At 40.3% G+C, this 20,533-nt stretch overlaps 1 protein-coding gene across 1 annotated transcript in view; it reads left to right on the top strand.

Annotated features, from left to right (window-relative positions):
- GPD1L (glycerol-3-phosphate dehydrogenase 1 like) overlaps positions 1 to 19,568 on the top strand; it is a 40,410-nt gene extending 20,842 nt beyond the window's left edge. Inside the window, exons 5-8 of the mRNA XM_073678035.1 lie at positions 3,675 to 3,787; positions 13,863 to 14,096; positions 15,458 to 15,564; positions 19,445 to 19,568. Of these exons, the coding sequence (XP_073534136.1) occupies positions 3,675 to 3,787; positions 13,863 to 14,096; positions 15,458 to 15,564; positions 19,445 to 19,541 (551 nt within the window). The 3' untranslated portion in view covers positions 19,542 to 19,568. The remainder of the gene's footprint in view (positions 1 to 3,674; positions 3,788 to 13,862; positions 14,097 to 15,457; positions 15,565 to 19,444) is intronic.
- The last annotated feature ends 965 nt before the right edge of the window (positions 19,569 to 20,533 follow it).

Genomic DNA, 20,533 nt, shown 5'->3' on the forward strand with positions numbered 1-20,533 from the left:
TGTATTTATGCTTTCGTTTTTCTTATGCTACAGAAAATTCCTGTTGTCATGATAAATGAGCTCAACATAAATAGAAGCAGACATGTATTATTATTTTTTGTGTGTGTAATATATATTTATATATTATGCTGCTGTACATGAGAAGGGGTTACATACTAAATATTGATATCAGCAGGGCTGGCTCCAGGTTTTTCTGGGCCCCGGGCGAAAGAGTCATCAGTGGGCCCCTTTAACACATGCGACAATTCATAATGCACAGATACTGCAGATATATATATATATATATATATAATATTAGTACAATGCCACAGATTTCACTTCTTACATTACATGAGTGATATCTATTGCAAATTCCACAATAGCTCAGAAACCAGCGAATCACTCCACACAGTATACTGACCCCATAAAATGATCCATACGGAATACTGTCCCCCATATAACGCACCGTACAGGATTCTGGTCCCCTTATAGCGCTCCATGCAGGCTGTCCCCCCACCCCCTTATAATGCCCCATGCAGGATGTCACCCCCCTCTCTTTAAAATTCCCCATGCAGGATGTCACCCCCCCCCCCCTCCCATATAATGCCCCATCCCCATGCCTCCATACATTAAAAAAAATATAAAAAATCAAATACTCACCTCACTTCTCACCTGTTGTCGCTGCTCAGGTCCGGACTCCAGTGTCGCCGGCGTCGTCCCGCTCTGCGCTGCCTGTGATGGCTCAGGGGAGGACACGGTGGATAGACGTCACCGCACCCTCTGACCTGAGACGTCACAGGGAGCACAGAGCAGGAAGACAGCGGATCTGTGGAGGCACGGGGAGAGGTAAGTATGCGGCTGTCGGGGTCCTGAGCAAGTGGGGGAGAAGGGCAGGCGCTGGCTCTCCTCCGCCTATAGCCCGGCGGAGTGCCCGACCGCTAGGGGATCCCCCCTCCTGCTCAGGGCCCCGGCACTTGACCCAGTGTGCCGGGTGCTGATGCCGGCCCTGGATATCACCTTCAGTAAATGAACTAACAATGATAGACTGGTACAGAGGGAGGAGGACCCTGTCCTTGCCGGCTTACATTCTACAGGATGGTGGGAGGAGACAGTAGGTTGGGGGGTTGCAGCAGCTCCGGTGGTGGTGAGGAGGCAGCGTGGTCATTGCAGGTTATGAGCTTTCTTGTAGAGATGGGTTTTCAAGTTCCGTCTGAAAATCTGAATGTGCTAATCGAACGTGTTGAGGCACAGAATTCCAGAGGCTGGGGGATATTTGGGAGAAGTCTTGGAGGCGATTTGGTGAGAATTGAATAAGTGTGGAGGAGAAAAGGACGTATTTGGAGGACCACAGATTGCGTGAGGGAATATATCGGGAGATTAGTTCAGAGATTTATGGAGGAGAGAGGTTATGGATGGCTTTGAAAGTCAGTGTTTAGTAGTTTGAACTGGATACACTGGGCAATTGGGAGCCAGTGAAGGGATTTGCAAAGGGGGGTAGCAGAGTAGTAGCAAGGAGAGAGATGAACCAGTCGTGCAGCAGAGTTAAGGATGGACTGGAGGGGTGCGAGAGTGCTATCAAGTAGGCCACAGTGGAGGATGTTGCAGTAGTCGAGGCGGGAGATGATGAGGGCATGCGCAAGCAGTTTAGTGGATTGAGGAACGGATGGATTCTGGAAATATTTTTGAACTGGAGGCGACAGGAGGTGGCGAGAGCTTGGATGTGTGATTTGAAGGACAGTGCAGAGTCAAGGGTTACTCTGAGGCAACGGAGTTCTGGTACAGGGGAATGCGTGATGTCCTTTATTGTGAGAGAGAGATCAGGTGGGGAAGATACGTGAGATGGGGGAAAGATAATGAATTCCGAGGATCTTGAGGGACTCCAACAGAGAGAGGGTGGAATGAGGAGATAGTATGGGATTGGGAGACATTAAATGTGCGGTTGCAAAGTTATGAGGAGATCCAGGATAGGGCAAGGTCTTTGATGCCAAAGGAAGATAGGATCTGTAGTAGGAGACGATGGTCAACTGTGTTGAACGCAGAGGACAGGTCTAGAAGGAGGAGCAAAGAGAATAGTCTGTTAGCTTTGGCTGTAAGTAAGTCATTAGTAATTTTGGTCAGGACAGTTTCGGTGGAATGGTGGGGACGGAAGCCAGATTGTCAGTTGTCGAAAAGAGAGTTAGATGAGAGGTGAGAGGAAAGTTCAGCGTAAACATGTTGCTCATGGAGTTTGGAAGCAAATGGGAGCAGCGATATGGGGCGATAGCTGGACAAAGCGGTTGGGTCAAGCGATGGCCTTTTGAGGATGGGCGTGCTTGTTTTATGTTTGAGTAGGATAGATCTGAGGTTGATCAGCAGGTCTGCAGATGAGGTCAGGTGGGGAGGTAAGAGGGAGAAATGATTATTTGGTTAGAAGGTGCTGGGGTTTGGGGATAGAGTTGCTGGGATAGGGTGCTGGGGTTTTAGCGAAGAAGAGTGTGGATTAGAGGAGCAAAAACTGTAAGGGCATATGTAAGCATAATGAAAGTTTAAGTGTGGGGAGCGAAGAGAAGCTAAGTACATTTAATAAACAATAAAGCTATATGCCCACGATGCAGAAATGCTCAGGATTTTTTTCCTGAGCGTTTCTGCATCTCCCTGGCAGAAAAAAACGCATGCGGATTGTACATGCGTTTTTCCTGCCAGGGACAAGCGGATGTGAAGCGTTCTTCACTTGCATTTCCGCATGTGGGTTGACAAGCGCTTTTCAAGCGATTTTAGCAACACTTGGAAAGTGCTTGTCAACTTGGTCACACTATATAAATCCATGCAAACGGCATGGATTTATATAGTGTGACCTGAGAGAATGTCAAAAAATAAAAAAATAAATATATACTTACCCTCTGATGACTCCCGCAGTCTTGCTTCCCTCCATTCTCCCTTGCCGGCAGCGGTACACTGAAGGACCTGCCGACGTCAGCGTCGCGTGACCCTTCACATGACTATGACATCAGCACAGGTCCTTCAGTCCATCGCGAACTGCCGCCATGCGAGGAGGAGCGCATCGCGGGCCGCCAGAAGGTAAGTATATATTTATTTTTTATTTTATTCTTTTTTTTTTTTTTTTTTTTTTTTTTTTTTTTTTTTTACAGTTTTCTATGGTACCTAGGTCCGGAGGAGAGTCTCCTGTCCTCCACACCTGGGTACCATCTGCACATTGGAACACATGGAATGCGCATCTACATATGCAGTGATGCGTAATCCAAGCGATCTAATGCAAGTCAATGGCGGCGAAAACGCAGCACTTTCGCAAAATAATTGGTAGTGCTGCGTTTTTTCCCGCAATGATAATCCGCAGCGGAAATTTCCGCAGCATGTGCACAACACATGCGGATTATCATTGGGGAACATGGCAGACCTTCTACCAAGCGTTTCTGCAGAGTTTTTGCTGCTGCGGAAACGCTTAAAAAACGCATCGTGGGCACACAGCCTTACTCGTACTTTCTGGTCACTTAGATTTATCATAAAATGTTGGTGAATGGTATGATTAGGCATAGCAGTGACGCGTCTGAACAAACAAAAGCATGGACTGACATGCTACAGAAAAATCCTGTTGTCATAATAAATGAGCTCAACATAAAATGAAGTAGTCATGTATTATGCAAGTAAGCATTTCAAAACCTATTTTTAATAATAGTTTTCTTTTTTTTTCTGTTCAGGAAGTAAAGTAATTGAACATGGCCTTTTGTTCAAAGAACTTTTACAGACCCCAAATTTCCGTATTACCGTAGTGGACGATGCTGATACTGTGGAACTGTGTGGTGCCTTAAAGGTAATGTCTACAGAGACAAAAAAAAGTGACCTTTTCTATGTTGTTTGTCATTTACTCAGTAAAAAAGGTTGATCTTTCAAGTGTGATGTGCACAATATGGTAGAAGGATAACCATAAACATTTATCGGCAAAATCTAGAATCTGGACCCGATCTACATCGGCAGAGCTGCTGAGCTCAGTGATGACGTCCTATCGGCAGCACACGTGACCGCTGCAACAAATCAGCGACATCTTTTTTTCTACATCTACAAGACTTTTGGTTGCCTAAGTTTATCCCAAACAACCGACTTTTGTGTGGTTTGAGATAAATACTTTGATAAGCTAAACCGAAACATTTCTATTAAAAATTGTACCGCCTGGTAAAATCATTAGCTATACCTTAGAAAAGGAAATCCTGGGCATTGGAAGATCTCGGTCTACAGAAAATAGCTCCTGATTGGATGCTGGGACTGCTGTCTGATGATGCATGGTTCAGATCTAGTCTGTTTTTATATCTAGAATATCGCTCTGCCGTGGCTGGAGCCTGTCTGCTTGTGTTGATTTCCTGCAGCGAGACATGACTCATCCACATCATTATGTCCATACGCCCGCAGTGTTAGGACAGATTCAAATTATATCTGTTTTTATTTTTGACTACAGTTCGTGAACCTGGTCCATTGTGCCATGATTTTTTTTTATTTTTGTGTATATATCTATTTAATAGTTATGCTACACGACTGCCTAATTTGTTTTATTACCTTCAACATTGCAGTTTACATGTCGATATAGTCTACATTATAAATATGAGCAACTTTGTACACAAAGCAATGTATTCATAGATCCTAAGGCTGGCCACACACGTTAAATGGCTGTCGGCCGAACGATGCGTTGGCTGATTTTGCAGCCAACAGCCCACTCACCCATACACAGGAGTGTGCATTCAGCCGAGCACTCTTGTGTGCTCATGTGAGAAAGCTGCCGAGTAGCTGGCGACTTATTTTTAGGAGAACAATGCTATCAGCAGTCCGAAATTAAACCTGTGCGATCAACATCCCTCCCCACCATCAGTCAGATGGCGCCCCTATACACATTACGCCATCGCTGAACCCATCGACATCAGTGCTTTCAGAAGGAATAGAGGAGTAAATCATCGCTCAACTTCTCTAGTCGAGTTTTATCTACTGGATAGCAATTGGCAGCATCAAAAATATACCAAAAACATAACCTTATTTTCACGTACACACTTCTCAGCATGTGACATGGGTTGCGCCTGCAAGGGTTAATTTATCGCCTCTCATTCAATCCAACACCCAACCTCGGTTCTAGGCTATAACGTGAGCATGACTCACAGTTCACACACCCGCCGGCTACACAACACATTGCCACCACTCATCAAACACACAGGGTGAGGAGTCCCCAAAATATATGCTAATGTCTGACAGTCAAAAAAAAGGCCACACACTCTCTAACAGGCTATGGATTCTTAAGTGTGTAAGTGTAAGTGATATACACTGCTCAAAAAAATAAAGGGAACACTTAAACAACAGAATATAATTTCTGAAATCTCATAGCTTTTGCTGGTACTGTAAAAAGCAGCTTTTAATTTGCATTAAAAACGCAGCAAAAACGCAACATGTGAACATAGCCAAATTGTGTGCTTTAGTGCCGATTCAGTCACAGAAACCGTGGATTTGCCACAGATTTTATCTTTTCTAGATCCACACCACAAGCTAATTTTTGCTGTGGAATTTTTTTTCACTACGTGTGAATGCTATGGGTTTTCCACATGAAAATCCACAACATATCTGTCACGTGGGAAAACCTCCTTAAGTACTGAGCCTTGCACTAAAATTGCAAAAGATCCCTTTTACTGTATTACATTTATTTGTAGCCCTGCAGCTTTGGGCAGTTGATCAGAATGTGTTACCCATTATGTATATTTAGTGCAAAAATACGAGAGCAAACCTGTAATCTGATTTTCTCTTATATTCCAAAAACCTACTGATGGATTCATTATTTTCTTATGTAAAAATCGATCTATCTTGAGTTGGGGAGGTAATTGGATTTTAAGGGCTACTTAGGACAATGATCAATGTAATTTGATTTTGTCTAAGTATGTTAGGACTAAAAATACTAAAATAAAATGTGCAAGCAAAATGAATGTGCCTTATAGTTACATAGTTTATAAGGCCGAAAAAAGACAAGCGTCCATCCAGTTCAGCCTATTTCTTGTGCACTGCAGCTATTCCGCAGCGTTGATCCAGGGGAAGGCCAAAAAAAAACATGCGGTATAGGCCAATTTACATCATTGAGGAAAAATTCACTTCCCGACACCAATCTGGCAGTCAGATTAAATCCCTGGATTAATTAACTAAGCATAAGATGTAATTTTATTGTTCTCAAGAAAGGCGTCCAGGCCTCTCTTGAACTCATTAAGTGAGTTGGACATCACCACTTCCTCTCCCAGAGAGTTCCAGAGTCTCACGGCTCTGACCGTAAAGAATCCCCTTCTATGCTGGTGCAGGAACCTCCTTTCCTCCAGACGCATAGTGTGCCCCCTCGTCTTTGTCACCATCCTTGGTATAAACAGGTCATGGGAGAGATCTCTGTACTGCCCCCTGATGTATTTATACATGTTTATGAGGTCTCCCCTAAGCCTTCTCTTTTCCAACGTAAATAGGCCTAATTTTGACAACCTCTCTGGGTATTCTAGTCCCTCCATTCCCTTTATTACCTTAGTCGCCCTCCTTTGTACCCTCTCTAGCTCCAATATGTCTTTCCTGAGCACCGGAGCCCAGAACTGTGCACAATATTCTAAGTGCGGCCTTACCAGCGCTTTATACAGAGGAAGAACAATGTTCTCATCATATGCCCCTATTCCTCTTCTGATGCATGCCATGACTCTATTTGCCTTCGCAGCTGCTGCCTGACACTGGGCACTCCAATTTAATTTGCTATTAACCAAGACGCCCAGGTCCTTCTCCATGTCAGATTTCCCCAACGGTTTCCCATTTAATATGTATGGGTGACTGCTGTTTTTCTTTCCCATGTGCATGACCTTGCATTTATCGGCATTGAACCCCATCTGCCATTTTTTGGCCCAACTCCCCAATTTATCTAAATCCTCCTGTAGCTGTGCCCTATCCTCATCTGTATTAACTACTTTACAAAGTTTAGTATCATCTGCAAATATTGCTATTCTACTATGCAACCCTTCCACTAGATCATTAATAAATATATTAAATAATATAGGGCCCAAGACAGACCCTTGAGGCACCCCGCTAGTAACCCTGACACACCCTGAGCTTACTCCATTGATGACCACCCTCTGCTTTCTATCACTCAGCCAGCTATTTACCCACTTGCACACATTATCCCCCAGACCAAGCATTCTCATTTTATATACCAACCTTTTGTGTGGCACGGTATCAAACGCTTTGGAGAAGTCAAGGTATACAACATCCACTGACTCTCCCCGGTCCAGCTGTGAGCTCACCTCCTCGTAGAAGGCGATCAGGTTTGTTTGGCAGGAGCGATCCCTCATGAATCCATGTTGATATGGAGTTAGACAGTTATTATCATTAAGATATTCTACAATAGCATCTCTAAGAAATCCTTCAAACAATTTACCCACAACAGACGTTAAGCTTACTGGTCTGTAGTTCCCAGGGTCACTTTTAGACCCCTTTTTGAATATTGGTACCACATTTGCTTGGCGCCAGTCTAGTGGGACAGTCCCTGTTCATAAAGAGTGCTTGAATATAAGATACAGCGGTCTGTCTATCACATTACTCAATTCTTTTAGTACCCGGGGGTGTATGTCATCTGGGCCTGGTGACTTGTCTATTTTGATATTATTTAGGCGTTTCTGAACCTCCTCCTGGGTTAGGTGGGTGATATTTAGCGGAGGGTTTACTTTATCACTCTGCATTTCCTCCGATAAATTGTTTTCTTTTGTGAAAACAGTGGTTTGCTTTACCCTCATAGTTGTGAATAAATGATTTCCATATACCACAATGAAAGTTTTCAGAGGTAGAAAATGTGTTTTAGATACAAGTGCAGTGTTCCAGCCTCTGTATTGCTTATTACACCTTTACAGTATTCATCTGCACCTATCTGATCCTAGCATTACACATCCCTACACAATAATGGGGCCCTATTATTCCCGCGGCCGCTGTGTTCCGCTCACATTTTTCAGTCCTCTATTGTATGACGCTCTGCAAACGTTACGTTGTTTCTAAGCTTTGCTTTTCCATTTAAATCCATAAACATCTAAGGCTCTTATTACCTATAAAACATTAAATTGCCCATTACCTAATGTGGCCTGATGTTCACTTTATCTGTTTGTGATTTTCCAATGTGGTGTCCTTTTCTTGCAATGGACACTCATTACTTAAAAGGGCATTTATACTACGCTGACTTGTAGCTCTGCTGAACACCAGAATTGCTTTTGCTTCATTTAAATGCTGCTTGTGTCTAGGAGCATGGAGAGGAGATATAAATAGTTGGTGGGTATTTTTGTTTTATTAACCTTTTTAATAATTTTTTTTTTTTTTTTTTTTTTTTTTTATCTGTCAGTAGGATCAACCCTCCTAAGCCTTCAATATGGACATGTAGGTCATAGAAAAGTGAATACAATGATATCTTGATATCTGCGGTTCGATATTTTAATCCAGAGTATTACATTTTTCTTAATATGTAAATTAGCTGTTAAGATCTATGTGTCCATCATAGGTCTCCCTGAGAATCTGGCTCCAGAGGTTATTTTAAATAAAGTATGGGTTTACCAGTGTGAAACATATGAAATAACTGCGGGCACCACCATTATGATTGGGATCAGCCAAGCACAAGCTTAGAAAATTATTGACGTATTCAGAAAAGAAGTACCGTATTCTTCTGACTGTAAGACACACCGAACCATAAGACGCATCTAGGTTTTCGAGTAGGAAAATTGAAAGAAAAATAAATTGAATGTACCCCAATTCTGTACTAATATTCCCCATCCTGCTGTGTGTATGTATGTAAAATATGGTGACTGTGGAGGCCAGGTCATCTGGCGTAGCACCCCATCACTCTCCTTCTTGGTCAAATAGCCCTTACACAGCCTGGAGGTGTGTTTGGGGTCATTGTCCTGTTGAAAAATAAATGATGGTCCAACTAAACGCAAACTGGATGGAATAGCATGCCGCTGCAAGATGCTGTGGTAGCCATGCTGGTTCAGTATGCCTTCAATCTAGTAATGGCTATGAACATGCTTGGTCCAAAAAATATGATATTATATGAAACCTAATAAACTTGCCCATAAGTAGTAATAATGCAGCACAATACTAAAAATACAATGAGGAATATATAAAATACCAATGTCTGTAAGATCTATGCCACCTGAACCAGAATTTGTTTAAGATGAAGACCGACAAGGGAAAATAAAGGTGGTCAGAGCAATCAATGATGAAACCAAGGCCTCAAAATTAAAAATAAACCCTTAGTAAAGTAGCAAAGGTGAATATGAGCATGAGAATAAATGAATAAGTGAGGAAGAAGCCCCACGTGTATCTCCACCAATGTAGGCTCAAGTGCAACCACAGCCCTTTAAATAGTAGTAAGTAAACGAGATGAGTAAATAATTACCAGGTGTGGAGTACCTTGTGATCAAACTCTCAGGAGATGCAAGTTGCACTTGCTCAAACAAAGTTAAAAATAAAGTTGTTTGAGGAGATGAGCACATGAGGGGAGACAGACAAAGTCATAAAGTTATTTGTGAAAACGAGCACATGACATAATTAAATTGGAAAATACAGTGAGCATGCGCAAACGCTGAGCATTCAATAAAGTTTTTTATGAAAACCATATATGCGCAAGCGCAGATAAAGATCACGCCTTGATCCAACAGGTTCCTCGGTTGCGCCTGTGCAAACCTAATAATGGAAACCAATCAGTGCGCCTGCGCAAATGATAGTAAAAGTGAAACCAATCTCTTGCGCAATTGGATATGCAATGGCGATCTAACACAAATGCATTATGCCTGTGTAGGCGCCGGCTTATTTTAGCTTATTTTAAATGAAAGGTGGCATTACCAGTGTGAGACATGGAGCTCAGGAGAGTGGACTGTCCGTCATTACATGTCTCATCCTGGTAATGCCCCTTTCATTTACCATAAGTTCTAGAGGCAGATTCTCAGGGAGATCAGTATCTAGCCCATAGATCTTAACAGATAATGACAAGATTGCCTTAAATAAAAATAAAGTCATTTAAAAAAGTGTGTATTTTTTTTTATAACTGTTCCAGACATTGTGCACTTAACTATTCTGGTATGACATTCCCACTGCCTCCATTTTGCCTAAAAAAAAGCTACTGATTGCAGTCCTTGTATTTTTTTTATTTATTTATTTTTTTGCTTGTGAATGGTGTAAAACCGGACTAATAATTAAACAGGATGCTTCATAGAAAGCATAAAAAATGATCACTGCTAAATATTATTACCATGGGTTTATGAAACCGCTTAGCTGATTTTTTACCTTTTACTGTAGAGTTAATCAGGGTTCTCTACCCAGCATATTCTCATTAAATGTGCTTGCTAATACAGTTTTATGACTATAAAAATGTATTGCATACACCTCCATGAGATGGAACCAATCTGCTTATGGTCTGCAGCTATTTTATTAATGGATGGTGCGTTGCTTGGTATGATTCGGGGGGAAAAAAAATTACCTTTCTAAAATAATTCAGGCTATACTTCCCTTTCAGCTAATGATGGCTATAGATGCACACACAATTGCTGTAATATATCTTGCCAGTTTTCTTTTTTTTTCTCAACTTTAACAGCCAGGCTAACAGCTCCTGCTACATATTATTATAGCTGCCATTATTAACCTAATTCTGGCTTTTGTTATTCCCAAAATCACTGTGGTCTTAGAATAATGTACACACAATAATTTGTGCCAATGTAATTCATTTTTTTTATAATCTGCCCCATTTTGCACTTATCACCCAAAGAATGCACCTCCATCTTTTTTACCCTGCAGTTCCCATTGGAACCTTTCTACTGTAGTTCCAGTGCACCTTGTTGATTATACACAATTCCGTCGCTATTTTCTTCCTACCAGCATTGCTTTGCAGTGCCTCTAGTAGTAACATACTGTTTTCTACCTTTCCAATACACTCTGCGCTGTCTGCTCCTGTACAATACCAGCCGATTTTCATTTTCTGCTATTGACATCAGTATAGCTGTCTTTGTGTTTTAAGATTAGCTGGTTTCTAGCTGAGCTCAACTCTCTTGCATTCCTCCACAATGGAGCATGAAATACTGAGACAGTGCAACCACACTCAAAAAGATCGCATTTAATCTCCATCTAGCTGCATCCTTCCTGACCTGATCTGTTCAGTATTTTGTCAGTATTTTACATCAGTGTTTGTAAGCCACAATCAGGAGTGGGCGAAAAAATGTAAAAGTCGTGCACGTGTTTTTATTATACTTTTTTCTCATGATTTTGGCTTACAAATACAGATGTAAAATACTGACCAAATACTGAATGTGTGAACATTGCTTTATACTCCAGCTCGAGAGTGGCCAGTGTGTAGTTTAGGTTCCCATCTGAAGAGGTTGTTCGCAGATGCAGGTTGATTAAGTATAGTTTATATAGCATTAATGCAATTCCTATATTCACTGTATAGATGTATCTAACCATGCTCAGTTTTCAGTTATACTTGTATGCTACTTGTACCCGTACATTAATTTTATTTACCTAAGATTTGATTATCCTTTTTCCTTGTTCAGACATGTATCTCGTGAAGCAAAAAAACATTATATCTAAAATTTCAGGTTTTTGTCATGTAAAAAATGATACCAAGAAAAATCATTTTAGAACTTTTTCCATCTTTATTGTCACCCTATAATCTGTACCAGTCAATCGAAAAATAAACTGCATTCTTTTCAAGTGGAAAAATAAAGTACTAAAATAATGTGGTTGTATAAATATACACATAATACTTTTATAGAAGTACTATGAATTTATGACAGCATTCAGTCTTTTTGAGTAGGTATCTATTAGCTTGACAAATCTACTAGAATTGGCAATCTTTGCACACTCTTCCATGTTGGAGTGATCCAAGTCTGTCAGTTCGAGGGCGTCTCCTGTGTACTGTACCCTCTTCAGGCCGACACACAGGTTTTCAATTGGATTCAGGTCTGGGTTCTGGCTGGGCCATTCCAAAACTTTGATCTGCTGGTAAAGTCATTCTTTTGTTGAATTGGAGATAGTCTTAGAGTCGTTGTCGTACTGAAAGGTGAAATTCATTTTCAGTTTTTTAGTAGAGACCTAAAGGTTTTGATGCGTAATTGACTGATATTTCATAATTTCCTCCAGCTTGACTAAATTCTCCGTTCCAGCTGCCGAAAAACCAGCCCCAAAGCACAATTATGACTCTACCATGCTTCACTATCGGTATGGTTTTATTTTCGTCATGTGACTTTGCGTAAAACTTACCTTTCGGAATTATGGCCAAAAAGTTCAACCTTACTATAACACATTTTCCTACATGCTTTTCGCAGACTTGATGTAGATTTTGGCAAAACATAGCTTGGCTTGGATGTTTTTCTTTGTCAGAAAAGGCTTCCATCTTGCCAAGCTGCCCCACAGGTCAGACATATGAATAATACGTGAGATTGTTGTCACATACAGTACACATCCACTACTTGTCAGAAATTCTTGCAGCTCCTTTACTTAATGTCACTGTTGTGTTAAATTTAAGCTACTTCTTAATGATCATCTTTGCAGTGTTCCATGTTATATCTAATGCCTTGGAAAAAATTATGTACCCTTCTCCTGACTGATAACTTCAATAATGAGATTCCTGTTCTGTGTTGTAAGCTGTATACGGAACATGGGTTTTGCTGTAAAATGCAACTAAAAAGTCCGGAAAATCCTGTTTGAATAGCTAAACTTTTTATATTTGGTTAATCTGAACCACTGTAAGGCTATGTGCCCACGATGCAGATTTGAAGCAGAAATTTCCTGAGCATTTCTGCATCTCTGTGGCAGAAAAAACGCATGCGGATTTTACATGCTTTTTTTTTTCCAGCGTTTTTACTTGCGTTTATGCATGCTTTTTTTTCAAGCGTTTTTCCAATCGATTTTGAGCATCATTTGGAAAAGGGCTTGACAAGTTGGGCACACAATATAAATCCATGCCTCGCCTGACATCAGTGGTCAGGTGATGGTCGCATGACCATCAGCTGACTAAATGACGTCACCGCAGGTCCTGCCAGTACGCCGGGGGGAGACCGGGGGCCGCCGGAGAGGTGACTATATATATATTTTTTTACTTTATTCTCTTTTTACTTGCCGGTTCCATGGTACCTGGGTTGGAGGAGAGTTTCCTTATCCAGACCCGGGTACCATCCGCTCATTGAACCGCATAACATCTGCATGTATACATGCGGATATTATGCGGTTCAATGCAAGTCAATGGGCACGATTTCGCCGCGAAATTGCGCCCAAATTGGTTGTGCTGCGGATTTTTCCGCAGCATGTGCACAACACATGTGGATTATCATTGGGAAACATTCCAGACCTCTTAACAAGCGATTTTAATGCATCTCCGCTACGGAAATGTCACCGCGTAAACGCATTAAATCTGCATCGTGGGCACTCAGCCTAAATGATGGCAGCTGTGTACTGACTGCTATTTTACCGTGAGTTTGTGGTCACATTCACATGTTCAGTATTTGGTCAGCATTTTACAAAGTGTTTGTAAGCCAAAATCAGGAGCAGAACAATCAGAAGAAATGTACATTATTATATTTATACATATTATATTATACAACGTGCACCACTTCTGCATTTTTCACCCACTTCTGGCTTTCGCTGATAAGTACTGATGTAAAATACTGACTAAATACTGAACTTGTGAACGTGGCCTTCATGTGATTGTTTTGTTTTATTTGTTTGGTTCTCAATGGATTTGTACAAATTGAGTGACATTAAAGATGGAAATGATTTTTCTGAAATGATTCTTCTTGGTATGTTGGTATTTTTATGACCACGTGTGATGTGTGTATTGACTGCAAAATCCTGTTTTCTTTCCCTCTTTTACACAGAACATTGTGGCTGTAGGTGCTGGCTTTTGTGATGGTCTCAAGTGTGGTGATAACACAAAAGCTGCTGTTATTCGTCTCGGACTCATGGAAATGATTGCATTTGCTAAGATCTTCTGTAAAGGTCAAGTTTCCACTTCTACATTTTTGGAGAGCTGTGGAGTTGCCGATCTCATTACCACTTGCTATGGAGGACGTAATCGAAAAGTAGCTGAGGCATTTGTTAACACTCGCAAGGTATTGAATTGTGTGTCCTCACCCGGTAAAGTTAGTTTTTGGAATTTTGGAAGCTGAGGCATTAAAAACAAAATCTACGTCCACAGATAAATTAGCAGTGTTTAAAAAAAAAAATATTATGAGCATCAAGGTAAGTTTCCTATATATTTTAACCTTACAATTATTATATAGACTACGTGGATGCTGATGTCGTTGTGTAATTGAGCACTCTTGGACTTTTTCATGCGAACCCTTTTTTTGAAGCCCCTGTTCCTTTATGTCTCAAGACTTCATTCTGCCCCAGACCACAGGTTTGGCATTGATACCATGAGTAAATGGAACAAAAGAAATTGACCTGTGGGAGGTCACTGCTTGAAACGATAAGGTAGATTGTGTTAAAGAGAATCTGTCACACCTCCAAAATGCATTTTAAACTGGCTGCACAGTGTTGTAGTGGACTTTACCTATATAGCTACCATACTAACACTGTACCTGTTACTGGTACAGTCCCTTTGAAAATAACTATTAATTCATATGCAAATGAGGCTCCGATGCACCCTTGTCATAGCCAAGAGTTTGGTGCACTGTTATTCTATCTCATTTTCATATTGGGGCCCAATATGCAAATGAGGAGGCATAACAGTGCACCAAACTCGTGGCCACGCTAAGGGTGCATCGATACCTCCTCATTTGCATAGGAGTTAAGTTGTTTTCTCAGGCACTATACCAGTAACTGGTACAGTGCTATTATGCTTGTTATAGGGTCTAAGTCCCCTAGAACACACTAAAGCTTATTTAAAATATATTTTGGGGGTAACGCTCCCTTTTTAATGTGGTTTAAAATGACTACAGTTGCTACAATTTCAGTGTTTGGATTTTTATTAAGTCACCTAGGCATAACTTTATGCAGTAACATTTGCCATCCTTCACAAACACATCCATGTGCTGTAAAAGTTTGTTTTTAAGTAAAGCTTTCTGAATTTTGCCGCTAAGCCCACCTACGCTCTGTGCTGGTAAACTCACAGCTTGCCTTGTATAATCAGCGCGCATATCTCTGCATGGGTTTCTAGACTTTTAAGTACAAAAGAGATTCATTTCATCTCTGCTGAAGCTGCATTTTCCCCCTGTGATCACACATTTCTGTTAGTTTGAGTCTTATCAAAGCTTTCCAGCTGTGAGACTGCTTTGGAAAAAATGGTGAAGCCCTTGGATCTAGCACCACACCTTGTATGTCACAAACAAATATTCATACTTCTTCAAAGTAAAGTTTAGTCAGTATCTCTATGTAACCTGCAGCTTTGTTTTTTATTACAGGCATAGAAATAACGAACCTGCATTGAGAGCCTTACAGAATTAACCATAATTGTGTTCTTGTGCTGTAGAGTATAGAGGAACTTGAAAAGGAGATGCTGAATGGCCAGAAGCTACAAGGACCTCAGACCTCTGCTGAAGTGTACCGTATCCTACAGCAGAAGGGCTTGGTAGATAAGTAAGTGATAAGACACTCTTTCTAGCAATATCTCTGTTTACAAGCAGGCACAATCGTTTTACATTACAAGGATGTGAAAAATTATGTCAGTTTGTATTTGCTTCTCCACAGTATGATAGGCAATTCTAAAATTTCCTGTAGCTTTTCTACTTTCTATGTAGGAATGTTTGAGTCTTAAAGGGAGTAAAGCTAGCCATACACACAAAGATTTCTGTAGACAACAGTTCAGGCAAATATCCGTATGCAAGGAAAAGCTCATACACGTCAGGTTGCCATTGACTTGGTCGGGTGACCCAACATGTTTTAGCTAATCTTGCTAATCCACCAAAATTTTCTGGTTTCCGATTTACAGTGCTGTGCAAATTAATTGGGACAAAGCATTTTTTAAGCAAAATCGTAAGCTGGTTACCAGTCAGTGATTCAAACCAGTTTTAACTTTTTTGAACAGGTGTGAGTGTGCAACCGTGAGTAACAAAATGTGGTTTGACTGGTTTTGGTCAGAAAATAACAGCTAGCTGCCCCCTCAGCTTCAGTTGAGAGCTTGTTTCTGTGAGGAGTGGTTTAGTGTACTTTTTCTCCATGCCACAATTCCAAGTGTGTGAAGAAATTCCTGGAAGAAAATAAAGTAAAAGTGCTGGACTGGCCTGGCAATTCACCAGACTTAAATCCAATAGAAAATTTGTGGAGCATTGTGAAGAGACGTCTTGGCAAAATGGACTGTACAACCAAAGAACGCATGATAAACAGTGCCATACAAGTGTGGTTTCATGATGAAGAATTGAAGAATTTATGCAAAAACTTGGTAGAATCAATGCCAAAACGCATTGAAAATCTCATATCTGCTAAAGGAGGACATATTTCTTACTAAAATTAGTATGTAACAGTGCATTATAACATTTTATTATTAAATATTCAAAAATATGTTTTTTTTGGCTTTGTCCCAACTAATTTGCACAGCATTGTATCTGAAGTGGCTATGTAATGTGGCCATGCATATCTAGACAATTGTCAGCTGTATTCCAGATCCTAGTATAGTTTACCCCTTACCATCAAATCAACATTGATTAGTGTTGTATCATTGTCCGCCTGTATATACCAGACCATTGCCAAGGGTCTCCTTTATACACAGGCTTAGAAGTCCTGCCAAAAGCATCCCAGAGGTGTACTTTGATCATACCTGTTAGGCACATACCTTTACCATAGAGCATGCCATAGACTTTCCATAAAAGATGCTTGTATATAAGTTATGGCAGTACATTCTACACTCTTCAATATTGAAATTGCAAAACCAAGAAGGAAAAGTAGTGGAATTCTGAAAATCACAGGATGGATAGACAGGTTAAAGATATGTAAATGATGAAAAAATGGAAACAAAGTTTTCAAAGCATGTATGAGTATGAGCACTGCTTGCAGAAATGCGTGCGCACACACGCCGTGGCATTCTATCAAAAAGGTTAGTAATGGTAGTCTGAGGAATGTTCTGCCATGCTGAACGCACTTTAAGGCTACAGCCCACTATCCGTTTTTGGTTCCACTCCTGATTTTGGCTTACAATGTGAGACAATTCTGGTGACGCTGCAAATCATGGTAGCACGTTTAGGCCACACTGCTCATCGTAACATGAGCAACATGTAGCCTGGCATTGTTGGTTCTTGGGACACTCGAGTTTCCTCGTGAAAGCGCCTCTTCATGGCATTGCCCATGTGGTGTATCTCCGGCTATCACTGTATAAATGCAAAAGAGGAACACATCGAAAAAGAGGATAGACCTCCATTGTACTCTTGCTCTGAAACATAATGGCCTTCAGGCATTCATGAGGGAACATCTCAGTCCTACTCCCGGGATTATGGTGTGGGGTGGCATAATTTATAATAGCTGAACCCTTCTAGTCTTCATCCCAGGTACACTAACCACTTGCCATTACATTGATTTGATTGTGGAACCTGTAATACTGCCATTTCTCCAAAGTGTACCAGAAGCTGTTTTTCAGCATAGCATCAGGCCTCATGTTGCTTGTTTGTGCTACTGTGAGCAGCCTATGTGGCCTAAACGTGCTATCATGGCCTGCCGCATCTCTGGAGTTTTCTCCCATTGAGCACACCTGGGACATCAATGATCTGCAAATCAAGCTGCCAGAAGCAAATTTTGATGATTTCTGTACCCAAGTGCATTCAGTGTGTCAGAATGTTCCTCGGACAACCATCAATACCCTCATTGATAACATGCTAAGTCATGCGAATGTGAGTATTTATGCTCAATGCTGAATAGTTGTTTTAAAAAATTTGTTTGCATTTTTTTAAAAAAATTTGCGTATCATTAACTTGTCTATCAATCCTGTGATTTTCAAAATTTCACAAATCTTCTTTCTTGGTGATGCAATTTCAATATTGAGTAGTGTAGTTAAAATATGCCCCCAAAAAGTTAACGGTGCTTCAATGTTGGCTTTAAGACAGAAAAAATGTATGCAACTTCGTGACAATCAGAAAAAAAAACATAAATGTGGATCGAATTGCTATTCCTCTTCAGGCCACGTGCACATGTTCAGTATTTGGTGAGGTTTTTTTACCTCATTATTTGTAAGCCAAAACCAGGAGTGAAAAAGTCAGAGGAAAAGTATAATAGAAACACGTCACCACTTCTGCAGTTTTTGCCCACTCCTGTTTTGGATTACAAATACTGAGGTAAAAAACTCATCAAATACTCAACGTGTGAACGTGGCCTTACAAGATAAATGCTATTTTCTCCTTTTTACCCCGACATCATAGGGTCACCCTCTAGTCACAGTATTAGGCTACGGCCCCACTATCAGTATTTGCTCAGTATTTTTTCTCAGTGTTTGCAAGCCAAAACCAGGAGTGGGTGATAAATGCAGAATTGGTGACTTGTTTCTATTATACCTTTTCTCTGATTGTTCCTCACCTGGTTTTGGCTTACAAGTACTGAGGAAAAATACTGACTGAATATTGATAGTGGGGCCGTAGACTTACTATTACCTTCTACCTACTTCATGACGTAAAAGGAGACCAAACAGAAAACCTTTCTGTCTTATTTAGTAATAATTGCTATCTCACTATTTTGTCAGGTGTGTAAATTTTTGCTTCTCAGCTGGCAAAGACCAGTGTGTGGGGTGGAAAGGGACTGAAAGACAGGATTCATGTTGGATATAGTTATGTAAGATGGTTTCCTGTGTATTATGGAATAGCAGGAAGCTAGAAAAAGCAACTGAGGTAAATCTGCTGTCAGCCTCTGCCTTAATTTATTGTGGCTGTCTCTTTGACTCAGTGTAAACCTTTAGTGTATCTGCACACTGCATATTTTTCACGTCGTACTTACACTCCATACCCCACCTGAAAATGCGTTAAACATTAAAAAGAATGAACATATGCGTTGCAATGTAAAAATGACTTGCTGTGCATATGTTCAGCCTCTCGTAACCGCATCAAGTTCATAAAATTCGCTAAGCTGTTAAAGCAATGACCTGATCATTCTTCAGGTGACTTCCACTTGGCCTATAGATGCTACAAACTCAAGCCGCTTTCTGCTGTTTGATCAAAAAGACGCTACAGGAAAAACACTGCCAGCATTTTCCTTTCTAAATGATGTCTTGTGCGCATAATCTTTTACACTGAGGGAAATCATCTGATTTGCAAATAACCTGTATATGAGAAAAGATGTATAATTTCATCTACTGTCAGTCACGTCTTATGTTTTCATATTGGGCATTTTTTTTAACGTTATTTACCAGCATTATTCCGTCAGTGGGATTGCATGGCTCAGAAATACATCACTGTATGCATTTTCCTGCAGCCCCACTCTTCTATGTCTTAGAACAAAGTATGAAATAAATGAAACTAGTATTTCTAACTTTTTTGCATTGCAGATTTCCACTTTTTACTGCTGTGTATCGAATCTGCTATGAAGGTAAACCGGTAGAAGAGGTGATTTCCTGCCTGCAGAGCCATCCTGAGCATATGTAGTGCGGATTATGTCTTTTTTTTTTTTTTTAATAAATTCTTTTATGCTGCAAATTCTGGAGCCTAGCCTCCTCTAACGCACAAAATGTAAGAATATGTAAAATCTGAATTGTGGAATCACTGCTACATATTGGCACTAAAGAACCATTTTCTTGCACAGATCATGAGAGAAAATTGACTGTAAGGATATATTCACACATGATAGATTTCCATTGCAGAAAATTTCAGCCTACACATCTGAATAGCATTTGTAAAAATGGCCTGTTCTCACTGCAGAAAAGCCCCATTCAGACAAAGCTGCAACTGTAACTTTTCTTAACAATTACTGCTGCATTTATTTTCATAGCTTATACATTTTCCACCATATATACATATCCTTAAAAAAATCAGTGTTAACAACAAATCATGTTAACCATAAGCCATATTTTGGATGAATATGATGTATGACCTTTCCAAAGCTGTAGATGGAAACGTCCTTCTTTTAGTCTACAGAGTATTATATACTGTAACTGCTTGTTACCTCTATACAATATGAGCTCTTGCTTCTCTTAAATTACACTGGTTACATTGCGTTTCTGTGGTCATCCCTTTATTTTTTGCTCTTGAACAATACAAATAATGGTTTAGTTTTCTACAATATTTTATTCCTGTAACAACTATTGTGATATCTTTGGTTAGATTTTATTGTTCTTTAGGTGCATATGGAAACTTGTTCTCATTTCAGGGCAAATTATCTGAGGGATTATATTTCATGTCTAGGCATCTTTTTAACATGTACTGTATGTATTCTAGATATTAAAACTTACTATAGATGCATATTTTACAAGGGCATTTGGTCTGTTACATTATAACTTTCCTTTATTTTTGCTATGGTAGAATGTCATTCCTAAACATAAACTGTGCAACATGTTAATGCTATTGCACTATTAAATCATGTGGAAAAAATTGTATGTGTTTGTGTGATTTATTTTATCTGCATTAATCCTATGCACTTC

This window comes from Phyllobates terribilis, unplaced genomic scaffold, assembly GCF_046119375.1.
Source record: "Phyllobates terribilis strain yellow unplaced genomic scaffold, ASM4611937v1 Scaffold_4__5_contigs__length_816908805, whole genome shotgun sequence".
Taxonomy (NCBI): Eukaryota; Metazoa; Chordata; class Amphibia; order Anura; family Dendrobatidae; genus Phyllobates; species Phyllobates terribilis.